This window comes from Brachypodium distachyon, chromosome 4 (assembly GCF_000005505.3).
Source record: "Brachypodium distachyon strain Bd21 chromosome 4, Brachypodium_distachyon_v3.0, whole genome shotgun sequence".
In the NCBI taxonomy this organism is placed as follows: Eukaryota; Viridiplantae; Streptophyta; class Magnoliopsida; order Poales; family Poaceae; genus Brachypodium; species Brachypodium distachyon.
This window is the reverse complement of record NC_016134.3, coordinates 34,820,009-34,838,453: the sequence shown is the minus strand read 5'-3', so window position 1 is coordinate 34,838,453 and position 18,445 is coordinate 34,820,009. Positions and strand designations below refer to the sequence as shown.

Here is an 18,445-nt window from a genome sequence, read left to right as displayed (position 1 = left end):
CTAAAAGTCACACTAGAAAAAAAATGATCGAAATGTTTTGCTCACTAAATGTAGGATCAAAATAAATAAATTTGTGAACTCGTCTCTTTAAATGCTTTCTAGGAAATTTGCACGAATATGAAGAGAAAGAAGATGAATTGACACAACGAGAAATTTCGGCAAAGTTCAATCTCATGCTAAGAATTCTTCGAAATTGTGTTGTAGAAGAATAATCCATAAATATAATTCGTCGACTCAAAAGGATTTGAAGATCTATTCAGGGGCAAAATCGAGAAAGTAGCACAGCTCTGCCTTTGTGCCCTTCCCCAATCTCCGGTCTTCGCGACCGAGCCGCCCCTTCGCCCTCCTCTCTCCACCTCTGCCATGGCCCAACCCACCTTCCTCTCCTCTCTGCGCTCCCGCTTCCGGTCTACGCAGCCGCAGCTCCCTCACCTCCAGCCTCGCCGCGGGTACCACGTCGAACTCGGCGCACGCGAGAAAGCGGTTAGCCCCACTCGTCACATCTCGTTCTCTTTTTGCTTTATCAATTCGATCCCTAGGGTGTGAAAAGCGTAAGGTTATTTTTCCTCTCCATGGTTCCTCTATTCGGAAGTACAGATCGCGCCTGTCGTTCTGATCTGCGCGCAACCTCGAAAAACATCCATTCGATCTGGTCTGAAACTAGCGAGATGCTGTGATTATTGATTAGAGAATTTTACTTGGTTTACTTGATATATGCTCGTAATAGGTGGAACGGGAGTATTGTAGAAGGTTTCGGCTGTGCGCTGGCTCAGAATGATTGACGTCGAGGTCAGGTGCACTATGTGGGGACTGGATTTATTAGTTAAGGTCCCTTCCTGCGACAGTGTTACTTGATGATGGTGCTGGTGCGGTTATCGGCGTGATATGATTATGGTTAGTAATGTACGAGTGTTATTCTGCATACGGAGGAAATGCAAATATGTGCTGTTTGTTGAGTTGAATGGTGCCGAAGTCATCTTATCTTATGATATCCATATTCGCACAAAAGTGGGTCATATTTTGACATGATAAACCAGCGTTATGCCTTTGTTTGCTGATAGTTAGTGGTTTTTGTGAAGCAGAATGAGATGGGGGAGAGGTCATTGTATTGTATCTCTGCCACTATGTTTGTGTCACTGTAGTTTAGTGTTTCTGACTTTGTGGGTTACTAGATATTTCTATCTGGCATTCTGGGATGACCTGATACTTATTGTTGAACTTCGATTTCATGATTACATTCAATGTTGCCCTCCTTAAGAGAAAATAACCTTTACGTAATTGTAGTTCTTTTGTACCTTTGATACTCTTTTTTAGAAACAGCACTTCCTATATAGTAGTACTGGAATGCATGATCTATGTATTTCTGGTTCTTTGTAAATTCAGTCGATGCTTAGTTTTCAATAAAAGTATGTTTTTTGTTCCTTGCATACTGGCTTTGGTTGAATGCTAGTTGTGCAAGCAAGATCATTTGGTGTTCATGTTATGCAAGATTCTTTGCTGTCACTTTTATGAGATACTACGAGTCAACAGCAACTTGCCAAGTAGTCTTTAGTTTATTACATCTACATTTTTATATTTTGTATTAGCATAGTTTTTGACTTTATTAGTTTCTTCTATAGTTAATTTTTTTATGCACAAGTTATTTCATTTCCTCCACTTAGTTGGTTTTGACTCTTCATCGTGACTTGCAGCTTTTAGAGGAAGATGCTGCTTTGAAGAGGTTCAAATCATACAAGAACAGTGTAAAAAAGGTCTCCAAAATTGGGAATGTTCTCACTCTTGTTGTTGTTGCTGGTATGGTATCTTACCACCTCTTTTCTTCTGTAGTAGATCTTTAAGTAATGCATTGTGCAATAGTTTATGATTCAGTTTGTAAATGTACTTGCCCTACTGTTATATGCCTATTATCATGTTAGTTGCATCTTCATTTTATGATAAGTTTGTAGTTCAAACACATGAATAGTAATTGTCTACTATCTGGAAAGAATTTTGTTAGTAAGGTTTTTAACTTTTCACACTGCTGCGGAAATGGTAGTATGCTTAACTGTTTCTATGATGACATTGAGTAAGATGTCTTCCATATTGAGCTTATTTAATTAAAAGCAATGATGTACCATACTACTCCCTCACGATCCATAATATGTGTCGCTGATTTGGTACAAAGTTATACTAAAAACGATACTTATTATGGATCGGAGGGAATACCATTTAAGAAATGTTGCATTTACCCATGTTAGTGCACTAGACCATGCTGAGTTTATGCCGTGTTGTGTGTACTGTTCAGTATAGCGAGTACCGAGCAATGCACAACTTAGACTATGTTGGTGAGTATTCTAGCAGTACAGTATAGGCTATGTTGGTCCACTTGTCTAATCCTGTAGTAGTGCAGTACAGTCGATAACTCTACGGTAGATTTTTTTTCTGCTGATGAATTCTTGTGGAAATCCTCTGTTATTCATGGCACTCTTGTTTATTCTCTGTATGAGTTCTAGTAATGACCGTAGAGTATATTATACAGAGTTATTTTTGAGTGCTGGTTTGCATTTGAAAAGTAAGTTGCTGATAATGTCTGCCCATTAGTAGTGTCTTTGTTTTAGTTGCGTGACAAATTCTTGCAACTAGCAATTGCAGTCATCTAACTTTGGGGATGATGTGTGTGTTTTAAAGACACATTTTCCTAGTATTTCCACATTGCTGCTAGTTGGTCATCATATAGTTACTTATACACTGAAGCATTTTGCAAGGCAACCATAATCCCTGAAACATGCTTTTTCTTGTAACCTTTTGATAGAGTTTTGTTTTCCTGTACTGGATATGGTGCACATAATCCTTGAAGTCTTGAAACGTGTTCTGGACTTCAGTTGACAGTGTTTTTCAGCCAGTTGTCCTTTCTAATACTTGATCAGGCACACACAATCAGGTGTGCATTATTATGCATCTTTTCAACTAGAGAACCGAATATCCCAAATTTGGAAGAGAAAAACCTTGTGCAGCCACAGAATGCTAGTAGACCTTTTCTGGTGTAGAGCAAATACAAAATTCAAAATGTCTGCTTTATTCCATCGGCCTTGTAGGTTGTGGCAACACCTGTTACATCTGATTATGGGTGTTTCATTTCACGCTTGTGCTGACTACCGTCTGTTTTGCAGCCTGCAGCTATGAGATCGTTGCACTGGCAACAAGCACACAATGAAGGAAAGTGAAATCGTGCAGGAGAACTTAGATCAACCAGAAAATGATTCATCAACATAAACTGCCATTTTATCAGCACTTGTTCTGGGCCTCAAGTGTCTAATCGCGCCATGTGAAATAAAACAAACTAGGCGGAACTTATTTGTGAATAGCTTGCTAATTTCTTTGCCTATTGTTACTTGTACACACAGTGAAGGTTTGGTTTCCGGGAGGAATCATTTTGCTACATGCTATGATGTTTCAATAAATGGGTGACCTCAGATCTTTCATCATGCTTTGATGGCGGACCGTTACTGCACTACATGTGTTTTGTCACGCGAATGTGCCGTGAAGTTTGTTTGAGAGTAAATGCTCTGCTGCTATTTTTATTTCACTCTGAAATATCTTTCCAAATGTGATTTTTGTCCTCCAGTATTTCGTATTTTTTCACATAAACTAAGTTAATCAATTTTTTTTCCAAGGGAAAATAAGTTGCAGTTTGGATCAAAATGAACTCGTTGCATGAGCAACAAGTATTAGGCGATTTAATTTGTTATGGCAATAATTGCACTTGCAATTATAACTTTATTCCCTACCAAATCCTAGCCTTCCCTTTTAGATCGGACGGCACCCTAGTCGGAACTGTAACACAAGAAAATTATCTGCTTGAAATCTTAACCGATAAGGAGAGGAGGGGACAGACGAAACCCCAAGGGCCAAGGAGACACTGCTCCGAGCAGCAATGGCGACGACGACGAGGGTGTGGGCGGCGGCCTTAAACCCTACTCTCCTCCCCCTCTCACCATCTCCTCGCCCAACCCAGTCCGTCTCCTCCACTCTGCCGAACGGGCGCCTCCGCAGCCGCCGGCCGCGGCTGGCGAAGGTCGTGTGCCGCCGCGCGAAGAACGCGGCCTTCGACGACTACAAGTTCCCGGACCCCATCCCCGAGTTCGCCGAGCAGGTCAGTAAGCTCTTCAGCCTACTTTTCTTGTCGCATTGGAGCTCTCGCTTCCGCTGTGCGTGTAACCCATTCATTCGTGCGGCCTGCCGTGTATACCTCAGGAGACGAGCAAGTTCAGGGAGCACATGACATTGCGGCTGGAGCAGAAGAAGGAGGAGTACTTCGGGGAGCACGTAGAGGAAATCGTCGATGTCTGCACCGAGGCATGTATACAGTGTGCACACTTGCTCTTGTTCTAGCTTTTTGGCATTGCGGGCGGAGCCAGGATTTGACTTTAGTTGAGAATCTGGTAGATATTCTCTTAAAGAAATTGTTAAATAATTGAGTTCTTGTTGAGAGTTCTCGAGTTACATGGTATGAGAAAGAAATGTGATTGTGTCAACATTGGAGAAAGAAATGAACCAAATGATTGTGTTGGAGAGATGACTGAAAGGTGAAAGCATGGACCAAAATTGACACTGGAATAAACAAATGTGGTTAGGAAATTAAGGAGCCAATGAGATGTCCTGGATTGGCTGGGGAATGAACATTGTCAATTACTGTCCTAGTCTCTTAGAAATGCAAACATTGTCATGATGGTTCGTATGGACTCCTGCATTTTGTGTCAGAGACCCGTGTAGTAGCTGAAATAGACGAAATTAATGGATGTTGTGAAGTATCTTTAGATAGGTTCCATTTGGATTGGTTGGAGATACAAACTGCCGGTCTAGGATACCATGCAATGTATACAGGTAAACCGTAAACTTGAGTGCAACAGTTGTCCATTACGATATTGGATACTGGTACCAGAATATTCAGGTTGATCAGTTGTCACCAGTTACAACTTACTACTTGGCTTAGCTTGAATTCTGTCTGTGTCTTAATTTGTTTTCGAAAAGGAGGTCAAATCCCTCGGTCTCTGTATCTTAATATGCTATCAACTTTGCTAGTTCTTGAATTCGACCTATGTCCGGCTTAGAAGAACCTTGAAACAAGCCTGTCACTGCTAGAGCTAAGGCGCGGATGTCCCATTTTGTTTTTCCGATAGTTTTGTGTGGGCAAAAACTGGATGTCAGATGTGTTAACAATAATATCGCAATTGTCTTTCAGCATGCCAATAGTTATAATCTGGCAAAGCTCTAAGATGTGATTCCCATTTCCAGGTCTTGGGAACCTTCTTGCAACATGATTATTGTGGACCTGGGACGCTCCTTGTTCATCCGTTCTTGGACATGAAGGGCGAGATCAAAGAGAGGGGGCTTCCTGGCGCGCCTCAAGCAGCACGTGCCGCCATCGCGTGGGCTGAGAAAAATATTGACAAGGATTGGAAGGCATGGACTGGAGAAGATTAGCACTAGTTTTTCCTTTAGTTCTTCTCTCTGTTGTATCGGGGTTGTACCTGTAGTCTTGATGTTTCAGTATAGACTTGAATCTAGATTCTAGAGTAGTCACATTATGGGATCTCAAGTTCATAAAACACATGGAAATTTATCTTCTGATAACGATTAATGTCGATCCCCTTGCCTCATTGTATCAAAGTATTTTCGCAGAAAATTGGAGGCTTGGAATGCTTAGGAATTCTTTTGCACTACATTTCGTACCAAATTTTCCTCTTGGAAAGATATTCTTGTTTATTCTATGATGCAATCAAGCAAAACTATGGTGCAAATTTAATCTTATACTAGTTTCTTTTAGGAAAAAAAAATGTTATACTAGTACTCTCTCCGTTCCATAAAGATCGGTACGAATTTAAACTCAAATTCAACTCAAATTCGTGCCATGAAGATTTTTATGGAACGGAGGGAGTAATAATTAAACCCATTTGTGTGGTTCTCGAGTGTTTGCTGTTTTGATGACGACGACTGGCAGTTCATAAACCTTGTGTATTTGCGAGCACAGTTAGTATTTGCCAATGTGGCAGGAATACCTTCTTCTCCTTTGCCATTAGTCCGACTTTAGCACCGTAAAGTCTGTGACCACATGAATACCTGATCTGTCTTCTTCCTCATGCAGCACAGCCAGCTGCACGCCGTCGCCGACTGTTAACGGCATGGCAAGAAACCCATGCCGTTCCCTGCCGCGGCGGCACGACATCCCACAGAGGTGTACATTCAAATATTCAATGGGTAGGCGGGGGCCTGGCCTGCGGAGCTGTCGCTGACCGGGTCAACGCCTGCGCCGTCTGTTGCCCACAGACCAGCCACAGTTCATTCAATGGCCTGATATGAATGACGGAGAGAACAGCGTAGATAGAGTTCCGTGGTTCCGACGTACGTAGGAAAGCAGAGGAGGTGGGGATGGTTCTTTCCCTGTTCCTCAAAATCAAGTGCCGCTCGATCTCGAACGGATCGTATCGTCGACGTAACTAGGCTCAGTTCGTACGCACTTGTGCCTCTCACTGGCGGCATAGCTAGATGAGATCCAGTGCTTCCGTAAGATTTTCACATATCGATCTTCATTCACGGGCTCTGGCACACTGGAATGAAGTCGTGACGCGATCCGTCCGTGAGCACCTCGATGGCACCTTGGGTCCGTCTCCTTACTCCATTTAAGGTACGAGTATCATACATTTGGTAAGGTACGAGTGATCCTGCTGCCCCCTTTTGCTCTTAATCTCCAGTACTCCTGTATATTTGGGGAGATTCCGTCCAATTTATTTAAATTAAATTAAAATAAAATAATGGATCCATTCTGAGAAGAAATAATCATTGTTCATCGTCATCATGATACGGCAGGTACACTTTAATTCCGGGTCCGGGAGAAGCACGGAAGCAGTTCGGTGAGTTCTCATGCATACGCGCGCACAGCTAGCGACGCTGCAGCAGTCCAGTCCACACGAAACCCGCCGTGTGCCCGGCCTGAAGGTGAAGTCAGCACCAAAGAAGCCGGAGATGACGCGCTGACAGCGAAAACATGACCCGTGAGCAGTCCAGTCCAGGCCGGCACGTAGCCACGCACGCTACGCCATAGCTCCTCCATTCCACGGCCATTGGAGCAAAGCACGGCCCGGATCCATCGCTACGTCAGCCGTGCCCGTGCGTGCCAGCAGATAGGCCGGCTCGAGTAGATCTTGACCACCATCCGTGACCAATCATGTCATGGCAGGAGCTCGAGTCGAGTGTGGTCTCTCTGCTGCTGCTGCGCATGCAGGCCTGCTTCCCATTTCGCTTCTTCCCTGTGCCTACATGTCAGCGGGGTGAATTCTCATCTGTTTCCTTGCGTATACGTTATAAGGACGGGTGGACCCAAGAGTCAAAGAGAGAGAATTAAAAAAAAACTGAGTTTTCTATTAAAAGACGATCGCTTTATAAGAGGTCGACAAGGCATTTTCCTATCATGCTAGAAGCTTTCAAGAATACTCCATTCCACAATACAACGTGTATAGATTTTCTCATTTGTTTCATAATACATCTCATTTTTTCTTGGTACCCGCACCCAGCCAATAACTATTCACATCCATTTATTATTAACCCAATATGAGTGGTCAGTCACTAGAAACGAGAGTTGCCTTCGTTCAAGTGCACAAATCTATATGAGGTGTATTTTGAAATAGAGGGAGTAGCTAATTGCACCCCATTTTCGATCCGTGTCTGAGCCCGAGATCAAGAGCCACATGTGACACACATTGTCGAAATCTTCTATATCTAAGTAGCAGAGACCCACTACTTGATTTCTCTCAACATGTAAGCAATTCACATCATCACATCATTAATATGTTCACAACTCTCTCAACATACAAGCATGCCAAATCATCACATCATTAATATGTTCACACATATTATGTTCACACTTATTTAGTGAGAAACTCATATTTGTTGCATAGGCATGCATGATATTTTCCATCATGATATCCTCATTATGTGAAGAGTCTATCATACAATTTCATTATATGTTTTGAGTTTTAGATATTTTTTGTTGCTACTCAATTTCACTCATGTATATTAACTAAAAATTTCCGCAACAACGTGCGGGGCATCGTCTAGTATTATAAGTGAATTGTCCAATTTCTCTATTAATTTGGTGTTTGGACTTTTTGGTTGAACCGGTAGGAACATCAAACCCTATGTACAACATAGAGGTTTTTTATTATGTCCCGTGTGTTACCATTTTTCTTTACATATACGAGGCACAAGGTCATCTCAATCCTCGGCTTTGTTTTTCTATGAAAGAGAATTTCATTATCTTGCACTTTTATTTCTAGTTAATGCTCAGCAAAATCAACCATGACAATGCACCAGCCAATTGGACGTCCTATGCATCTTTCCCCTTTATCCAATTCTACAAGAGCAGATCAACTTCTCATCATAGTCATGGGCCTCACACACGAGGCAGGTAGCGACGCTGCATGTAGTGTATAGTGTATAGACCTAAAGAGGGATGCGTAGGTCTGTTGGGGGCATGAAAATCATACATCAATGTTGTTGGGTCAACCAATGAAGGCAAAACATCAAACCAGAAGACAAAGCCGATGTCACCGATCTCATTCTTGCCAGACCAACCAGTGAAGGTTAGATCAATTAGGTCACCATAAGTTGTCATTGAGGAAAATAATGGAAGAGTGTTGCAAGTACCGCACAACTAAAGATCAGATCACACATAGTGAGCCGTGCCACCCATGCCTCCACTAGAAATCACCGTGCCTCACGGTCCTGAAGCAAGGCATGACCTTGGTTCAATTGGCACCCCGCTTGGCCATCATACTATTTACCCAATAACACAAAGGAAAGAGGACGAAAAAGACAAAGGAAAGAGGAATGAAACGACGACCGTGAGAGAGAAAGGTAGAGAAAGGCGCCGACAGAGGTCGGAGGTGGGTTGCTTGGAGATCCTTCAATATCCCTCACATATGCACATGCATATTGGAGATCCTTCAATATGCCTCACATATGCACATGCATATTTAAGTCTTGATACGTAAGATAATTGCTGGTGTGGAAGAGATGCAAAAATGATATGAGAACGTAGAATCCTAAGAACCAACTAGATTGCCTTTGGCGCTATTGCTTTTATTGTTGCCTTTTGATATGTAAAATTTAAGACACATTTTACAACATAATGTTATCTCACGCGGGTTGAATGAACAGTCAATAACCGATTTTTCCTGCAGTTGTTCTAAGAGCATGTAGTACAATACAAGGTGCTTAAAAAGATTCTTACAAAAATAAACTATCTTATTCTTAGGCACCATTGCTTATTTTCATACCAGATTTTTCTAGTTAAGTACCTAACAAATACTACCATTGATTTAAATAAAAAACAGTTTTTCTTGTAAGTACCTCCTAAACATATAAGTTGTGATATACACGGTGATGTGGACTGTTTTTACCAATCATTCCCCACTTATAAGTTGTGGATACATTTTCTCTCTCCTCGTACCTGCAAAATACGGAGTATAGACAAAGGTAAGAGCTCATACATATTCCACAGTTCACACTCATGAGCACTAGATGGCTAACTAGCGATTATATATCCCCTTGTGCTCCCACACGTCGCTCCACACTAGCACGGCTACTCATCTCCACCATCTCGTCTCGCCACTACCACTACCACATCGTCTCTGCTCTGCTCCACCACCACTACGCCGCCCACTCGACGGCAATGGCCGCCGCTCACTGACTGACGGCCCCCACCGGCCATGCCGGACGACGCGTCCTACCTCCTCTGCGCCGAGGACGCAGCCGGCGCCGCCTTCTTCCTCGACGCCGGCGCCAGCACCTGCACCACCGCCGAGAACGACGGGTACTGGTGCTCCGGCGCCGCCGATGACGAGAAGGAGTCCGCGGCGGCGGCCTCCTTCATCGCCGAGCTCATCGGCGGCGAGGCCGACTACTCGCCCCGGTCCGACTACCCCGACCAGCTCCGGTCACGCTCCGTCGACCCCGCCGCCCGGGCCGACTCAGTTGCATGGATTCTCAAGGTAACACGACTCTCCGATGATCTTCTTGGATTGGATGATATGCATATATGCTTTTGTCGTGTACTACTACTTCTCTAGTTCTCTGCTATCTGTGTATCATCAGATATCAGAAAGCTATACTCCTGTATACACCATACTGTTTTATAGTGTTATATCCAAGAATCCAATCTTATCTCTTTTTTTAGACAGTAGTCCAATCTTATCTCGGCAGATGTGTATTAGCATGATCTATATCTATCTCATCTGATCCCGTTTTATCATCTGTCACTGTCTTGTTCTTCAGGTGCAAGTAAGCTATGGATTCCTTCCCTTGACGGCCTACCTCGCCGTAAACTACATGGACCGGTTCCTCTCCCTGCATCGGCTGCCGGTAAGCTCGCCGCCCTCGTGCCACACCACTGCATATCCTACCCATAATATATCACTGTATCAGCAATATGTGACGAGCACCATGGCCATGTCTGACAGAATACAGATAACAGGTTTGTTCTGTATCTTTTGGTGTGGTGTGTAGTGCTCTGCTGATGCTCTTATGTATAAAAAGAAAAGATTTGGAAGTTGGTGTGCAGAGTACTGGACTACTAACCCAACCAATTAACTGGCCAATTACCATTTTGCCCTTACACGGAATGAAGGGGGGGTAAGCATTAAGATTTGTTTATGCACTCAAGACAGAGGGGTCTTTTGGCTTTGCAGCATGCTTTGGTGCAAGCCTAGGCTTTATTGTGGAACAGACCTTATCATTGTGCTTTGCCCCTTGTGCTCCACATTGGGATAGTGTTTGGAATGACTGGTGTGAGGCATCTCTACACAATTCCTCTCTCAGCCTCTGTGACTGTGCATGCATTGCATGGTGGGGCATACTGACTAGGGGTGTGGTCATGGTAGTTTGTTTATCAGGCCAAAAGAAAAGAACAAACTGCATGCCAGCTAGCTGTAAACTTCTGCAAAGTATATAGCCCTGCATGCACCCACCTGCATGCCTTGCTTGAAATGGGCCGCATTGTTGTTTTTTCCTGACTTTCTTGTTGCTTTCTGAATACTGTGTTACAATGCGAGATCCCGGATTATTTATGTCAAGTAGACTTCAGTGTGCATACACAGGCATGGCATGCTGACGTCACTCCATGAATTTTCAAGTGACAACAGATGATGATAGTCTAGCTCATCCATGTGTTGATGTGACTATAATATGATATCTGAACAACCTTAATTGGGGCTAATCTTAACATGTCCTGCAGATATTAGTAGTACTAGCTAGAGTAACAGTGGTTTGTATGTGTTCCTCCTAGCATAACTCTTGGGGGCCCAATATATAAATAGGGAATGACCAATGTATGCATCTACTCTGCCTTGAAACACAAACTATTTGTGTGCTTGTCATGTAAAGATCTTTATCCAATCTACTGTACATAGGTCGTAGCCAAGCCAGGTCCATTTACATTTCATTTCAAAAATAAATTCATTGAGTTTCTTCATGTTGCCCATAAAAGAACATGAAATAGATAGGGATGGGTGTGCTGGAGTGCTACAAGAACATGCACATTGTACATTATCTGTCCTTGCTTTGTCGATCCTTGCTTCAGCTATTAATTCAGTGTTTGTGCTCTTCTCCCCTCAATGCAGCAGGAGGATGGATGGGCAATGCAGCTGCTAGCTGTGACCTGCCTATCCTTGGCTGCCAAGATGGAGGAGACCCTAGTGCCCTCCCTCCTAGACCTACAGGCAATTACATTACTACTTCTATCCACTGTGATAAACCTTTCCCTGATACTAATTTCTTGGAGTTCATAAGCCGCATAGGAAATTCTAATAATGAGAGTAGCATTGTACATTGACAGGCAGAGAGCACAAGATATATCTTCGAGCCACAAACAATCCTTCGAATGGAGCTTCTCATATTGACAGCACTCAACTGGAGGCTCCGATCGGTCACGCCTTTCACATTCATCGACTTCTTTGCTTGCAAAGTTGATCCGAGAGGGAAGCACACGAGATACCTGATTGCCCGAGCTACACAAATTATTTTAGCTGCATTACATGGTATGGTACAAATATTTGTTGGTCAACTATATACGTTGTGTACAATTTAATGTGATGTTGCAAAATGCAATGCCACAGACATCAAGTTCTTGGATCACTGCCCGTCGACAATGGCTGCCGCTGCAGTGTTGTGCGCCACCGGTGAGACGCCGACCCTCCCATTCGTCAACCCTAGTCTTGCAGTCAATTGGTGCATTGGCCTAGCAGAGGTAGCACAAACCTTCCAACAGCATGAACTTCAGCACATTGACAAACTATGAATTGTAATAAATTTTGTTTTCAATAGGAAGGGGTCAGCAGCTGCTACAAACTAATGCAGCCGCTGTTGAGTGGCAAGAGGGCAAACACAGCAGAAGCAGTTAACCTGTGCTCAGATGAGACCCCGTTCTCTAATTCCTCCTCCTGCACCACCCCTCCCCCACCCAAGAGGAGGAAGAGGTCACCACCAGTCACATGAAAAGAATGCAAATAGATAAGCATCATTTAAATGTTTTTTTTTTGGAAAATTAACAGGGTTTGATTTCTTCCTGTTGTTGTGTTGCTGTGATTCTTTTTCCCATTTGTTCTCTTCTTTTGGGATTCTTTCTTTTTCACTTTGGTGGGGTCTGTCCTTGCTTGGCCCTGTTGTTGATCTATGCCATCATGGCAGCCTCTGCATTGCCAGTCTGTGAAGGATGAGAGAAATACTATCAGACAAAGATGGACACATTTGTGTTTTTCTGTGCTACACACCCTGTGGGTCTTCACCCCAATGCAGAATTGCAGAGGATACATTGATTAGATGGTGAGGGAAGCCATGGCTGGCACTGGCAGAGGAAGAAAAGTAAAAGGATGGCATGCATTGTATATTTCCATTGCATTGCATGGAGATGGAGGGGTGAAATGGTGTAGAGGGTTAAAGGTTAAATGAAGGTGGTCAAGGAATGGTCAGAGCTACTTCCAAGATGTAGTAGGCCTTCTCCCTGCCAAGCTCTGTTCATATTCATGGAGAAATTTGTTTGTTTCCGAGTGGTTTGTTTGTATTTTATTGTTGTTACTGAAGAGAGAGAGAGAGAGAGAGAGAGAGAGAGAGAGAGAGAGAGAGCGGGGGAAGGGGGCATGATGTACTGGGAGGCACATGCATGCCCTAGCGTGATGCTCTGGAGTGAAATATTTGTCCATCTCCAGGGCTCCAGGCTAACAGTATCCAAGCATGAGGCTTTTGGGGGCCCTTGCTATTTGTCCCCATTTGTACTTTTTTTTTCCATCATCAATAAAAGATGTTGCCCTTTATGTTATCTTAAAACAATGTGAATATTTATATATTGTGCAGCTAACCCTGTGTTCCTTCCCCTCTTTTTCTTCAGTCAGAGACTTAAGTTGGGGACTGTCTCTTTCTACAACTGAAAGTGCCCAGATTGCAAGGAACATTCTGATACTTTGGATGTTTGAATTTCCTTGCTAATGAACCCAAAATGTCAAACAAGTAACTACACAGCATCACATGACTGTTAAGAGCATGTTATTGGGGTTAGGTTATTACAACATGTTTAAAGCACTGTATGAAGTAGATAGGCATTGCCAGGAGTGGCTTACCTTTACACTCATTTTCTTGCCAACAATAATTATCAACTCAATCACTCCAACACTAGAATGCACCAACTGTCACCTTGCCGATAGTTAATAACATGCACTAATCTGCTCAGGCATTGTACTATTGTAGGTTGATTCTGATGCCTTTGCAATTTTAAATAATCTGAACATAATAATATCTATATATATCCACAAGGTGGTGGTGAAGGGTACCAATCTATGTATGTATATATGATAAATCCCTGCCATGCCAACTAGGAGGAATAATATAGTAATCCCCATCATGCTCAAGCATTTATAATAGTGGTCAATAGTAGTGGCTTTCAGGAATCATTGGAGAGGTGCCTGCTAACAGAGGCAGTTGGTCACATCTTTTTTTATCCCCTTTTTTCAATGTTTCTGGAAGGGTGTTAGCTACAAGTAATATTCAAGGTAAGGTCATTTGACCATGACCATGACCCAAGTAAGGCCACACATGGAAGTCATATGACCATGGCATGGAGTGCTGCATGCCATCCTTGATCTGTGGCAGGATAGGCCATGCCATGCTTTGCCTTTGCCCCTAATGTACAAATGAGTCCATGATCATGGAGCCCCGCCTCAGATCTCCATGTTCTTGCAATCTGGTGTTGTGGTGGTGCTAGACTGCTAGTCCACTGAGCCATATGTAGGACTCTTCATCTTTCTTCTTTCTTTTCAATTCTGCTTTCCCAAATGACACAATGGAAAAAAGTCTCATCTCAGGTAACTGAGTGGTAACAGAGACGGTTGCAATTTTTCAGCTGCCTTTTGACAGGGGTTAGATCTTGGGAGGTCTTTCTAGGAGACTGGCAAAAAAAAAATTGGTATGATCTTTCCAAAAGAGAGGAAAGCAACTTTGAGGGCTTGCCTATGTGTTTCAGCTGCTTTGAGGTCTTACATTTTTCATATGTATTTTTTATGATAACTGATGACAGCCAAGGTACACAAGTATGGCCTTTGATATCTGATCGGACGGTCAGGACGTCCCCGCGGGGAAAGGAGCTGGATCGATCTAATGGTACAGCTGCAACAAGGAGATCCAGCTTTCACAACACACGTACCACCTTTGGTGATTCAAACGTTGCACTTTCCTCCTCGCCAAAAGCCTTGGCCAGGCAGCTTTGGAATCCCATGTTGGAGCCCGAAAGTCAGGAGGACGAAAGACCGGGTGCTCAGGTTTGCAGGCATACGCATGGCTGGATCCCTATCCTTTGCAACACTTCCTTTTCAGAGCACCAAACGCATGAAGAATACCAACGCCATGAGCAGGTCTAACAAGAAGAATTTCACATTTCATAAACCCGTGTAGAATTCCTGCGTTCCAGATCGGGCTTAAGGGCCTCTTTGATTCACAGGATTTCCAAAACGCAGGAATAGGAAAAATACAGGATCAAAGTGGCATGTCATCTTCAATACTACATGAATTAGATCATGTTTGATTGTGCACAGAAAAAACATAAGGATTCTTTACAACGAGGTTAGATTGGATGGAATGTTTCCTACAAAACCTAGTAGAAATGAGTTCTAAGGAAAATTTTCTATAGTTTGTAATCCTTTGAATCAAACAAAGCACGGAGTAAAATTCCTGAGGATTTGAAATACTCCAAAAAATCCTTTGGAATTCCTTTGAATCCAACTGGGCCTAAATGTGCAACACTTTCTGAATGCTCCTCGAGACAGTAAGACACTGACAAGGCATTTGATGTACCAACCAAGGTCATCTCACGAGCCATTTAGATGGATCTGCTAGCTAGCTGCTTGTTGCTACTGTTGCCGGTGGCTATCATGGTCCCGATCGAGGAATGGTCAAAAGGTGGCATCATAGGAGAATATTTGGAGAGGGGCGGGTGTGTTTCTTTTGTGCCGGCGCTGGGAGGCAGCTGCCCTCTTCTGCCCCATCCTTGGAGCGTCTCATGATGCGATGGTGCAAGTTTGGCCAGTCAGGACTCTTCTAGATCCATGCCAGAACCCGGTTATCCGCCTATTGTCCAGACATGAGAATATTTATGGAGCGTATAATCCATATATCTATGTCCAAACCAGATATACTCCAGTGTCCATGGAGTCATATGGAGAAAATATTGCTGCTAGGAAGTAGGACCGCAATGCAAAAATCATCAAAATAATACATCATGAGTCCCTTGCACAAAAACATACACAACGCATCATGAGTTCCTATCACAACACGTACGCAATACTACATATTTTCACACACTGGCATGTCATTATTCATCGAGTAAACACATAAATATATAATATGTAACATATGTTGATATGCAACATCAGATAAATGTTACACCAATACATAATTATGCACATTTTATGGGAACAAAAAAACACACTTATACAACACAATGCTCAATTGTTTACGGCTAACAAAAAGCATAATATAGGTTCTCAAGTGAAAAAAAAATCATGTTTATCCACCTCATTTGAATTATTTAGATCATTAAGTCTTCTGTTTAACGGTCAAGATTTAATGAGCGAGATATATTATATTTGGTGGACTAGCAATGAACAAATTGGACACCGACTCCCCTTGAAAACACCATAAATTCGAATAATTCCACGGTAAAACTTGCACTCCGATGATGGAGGCGACGTCATATGGAATAATGTATTTCTGGATCCATGTCCATCTTGGCATGGCTATTATGCTCTAGTGAATCTCACCGCTCGTGATGCTTTTGGTTCTCTTCCTTACCAGTCTGGCGATGATCTTGCGGTTTGACCACTGGTCTTGTGAGGGATGTGTCTTCGGTCACGGTGCATTCACCGATCTCATATTTTCACCCGCTGGGTGGACAAATCATAAGTATGAGGGCAGTTCACCTTGTACATGTTTGGACTTTCTTGTTTCACCACCAGATATTTGAAAAAAAATATGTCAAGATATGAATGACAAGAGGTAGAGGTGTCGACTTCGAATTTTTTGTTGAAACGTTCGTTTGTCCAAAATGTTTGTTGTCTTCTTAATTTATTGGTCACTTGTATCTTGGACGATTAGACGGTCAACCCGCAAGCACAACAACCTCATTGCAAGATATCTTTGTCGAATAAATAAAGCTAGTTGTTGTTCAAAATCAATATGTTGACTCATGTTCCCTGCGAAAAATAAACAAAAGAAATCGATTGTATAGTGTGTAACCTTGAAGGTAGACGTACAACCAGCCGTCGTGCATGCACCCAATCCGATATCCACTCGCTACGTACGTACAGTACTTCAGATCTCGCCACCACGTACTGTAGGATGACCGTAAGAAGAGTCAGATCTGTGCACCCTCCGCAGAGACCACCAGCCCGATATACGGATCGATACGGTGCACGTATCCTTGCCCATCAGAACACAATCATGGAAATCACCTAAAACACAAGAGCAACAACGCGTTCTCCCTTTATTAATTTGTTCTTCCCCACCCTCTGGTTTCTTTCTCTCTTTCTTCTTTCTTCTTTCCATCATTTTCCCCTTTCGCTGCCCTGCCCGCCACGAGAGATGATAAAAGGAGAGAGGTGCCTGCGCCGTGGGGGTTGCGCCCGTGCCTGTGCTGGATCCATGACGCGACCTGGATATCATAATGACAGGCAGGTAAGGGCAATGCACGCTAATCAGGTGCATATTGCTGGTGAACCTTTTGCCTGGCTCGTGCATCGGCCTCAGATCCCTGTGCAGTGCAACACTGCGATGGGAGGTGAAAATTCGTCCTTGGTGGCATCAGATTCAGATCCCTCTGCAGTGCACGCACTGCAGCGTGCCCGGCCCGGGATATGTGTGTGTCTCCGCGCGTTTGCTACAGGTGTGGCGTGGCCACGCCAGCGTGAGTTGCCGCAGGAATGGACGACAGGGTGCTGTCATCAGGTGTATCTTGACCGCCCGGAGTGCCTCGCCGTCCCCACTGTCTGCTGCACCGCTAGTACTGCTACGGAATTCGAGTCCTGATGCGAAATGTAAAATGTGGTCTCACAACTAGAAAAACGTTACATAATCAACGTATTTTCTCAAAGGTTTTTTTACAATACTTAAAACTATATCAAATATTTATGCTAAAATAATGAAGGTTACGACGAAGCAATAAGCTGGCCCTCATATTTTACCGAAAAGCATCATCCTTTAGTATTTTTTAAAATAAAATTAAATAATCACGACAGATCACTACGGCTGGTGGCCAAACATGGTCTGATCTAATGGACGACACTACATGAGAAGCAGGCAAGCAACTCATTTGCCCTTTGCCCCTCTTCTCACGGGTCTTTTCCTTTTTCCGCCTTAAAATTTAATGCTAATTAAACATAGCTATGTTTAAACATGTAAGCAGTTTCAACTAGTATTAATGAAATGGTTATTTTTTGTATATTTTTTGTCAATCGTTTATATGAGATATGGCACCCCAAGACGCACAGCCCGACCCAAACGACTGAGGCCGGACTGGGGCATTTTTTTTTCTGGCCCGCGACCCAGACCAAAACGATAGCAAAATTTGGTCCGTTTGGATCGGCCCGGGTGGAGTTGCCCTCAGCAGCTGGGTCCTCGTGTGGTCTGAGCAGAGGCCCAATCCAAGAGCCACAGCGCATTCGAGCCCCCCCCAAAAAAGTAGAAGGGTCGCTTCTCTCTCTCTCTCAAAAAAAAGTAGAAGGGTCGCTGACAACATCTCCCGCCGAACCTGCTCTGAGATGTCCCAGGTGGTCTGGTCCAGCCATCTGCACAATGCCACCGACTTCGCCCGCTTCCACGCCGCCTGCACGCTCTGACTCGCCGGAGAGGGAGACGGCGTCGAGGTCCAGCT

At 43.5% G+C, this 18,445-nt stretch overlaps 3 protein-coding genes across 7 annotated transcripts; all 3 read left to right on the top strand.

The window, feature by feature from the left end:
• Window positions 1–245: 245 nt before the first annotated feature.
• On the top strand, window positions 246–3,470 carry LOC100821864 (succinate dehydrogenase subunit 7, mitochondrial). The gene is made up of 3 exons (XM_003578019.4): window positions 246–483; window positions 1,692–1,794; window positions 3,150–3,470. The coding sequence occupies exons 1-3, from the start codon at window positions 364–366 to the stop codon at window positions 3,191–3,193; spliced, it is 267 nt and encodes an 88-aa protein (XP_003578067.1). The 5' UTR covers window positions 246–363; the 3' UTR covers window positions 3,194–3,470.
• A 366-nt stretch (window positions 3,471–3,836) lies between these two features.
• On the top strand, window positions 3,837–5,702 carry LOC100837297 (protein PLASTID REDOX INSENSITIVE 2, chloroplastic). The gene is made up of 3 exons (XM_003576441.4): window positions 3,837–4,132; window positions 4,234–4,335; window positions 5,275–5,702. Exons 1-3 carry the CDS (start codon window positions 3,914–3,916, stop codon window positions 5,461–5,463), a joined length of 510 nt encoding a protein of 169 aa, XP_003576489.1. The 5' UTR covers window positions 3,837–3,913; the 3' UTR covers window positions 5,464–5,702.
• Window positions 5,703–9,549: 3,847 nt separating this feature from the next.
• On the top strand, window positions 9,550–13,356 carry LOC100836992 (cyclin-D2-1). 5 transcript variants are annotated; one of them, XM_024462995.1, is made up of 6 exons: window positions 9,550–10,028; window positions 10,312–10,398; window positions 11,655–11,780; window positions 11,870–12,071; window positions 12,150–12,212; window positions 12,358–12,540. In XM_024462995.1, the coding sequence occupies exons 1-6, from the start codon at window positions 9,747–9,749 to the stop codon at window positions 12,432–12,434; spliced, it is 837 nt and encodes a 278-aa protein (XP_024318763.1). In that variant the 5' UTR covers window positions 9,550–9,746; the 3' UTR covers window positions 12,435–12,540. The 5 variants fall into 5 exon arrangements, with proteins under 5 accessions (XP_024318763.1, XP_014757423.1, XP_014757422.1 ...); XM_014901937.2 differs by having other exon boundaries at window positions 9,559–10,028; window positions 11,658–11,780; window positions 12,150–12,280; window positions 12,358–13,356; XM_014901936.2 differs by having other exon boundaries at window positions 9,560–10,028; window positions 12,150–12,280; window positions 12,358–13,356.
• The last annotated feature ends 5,089 nt before the right edge of the window (window positions 13,357–18,445 follow it).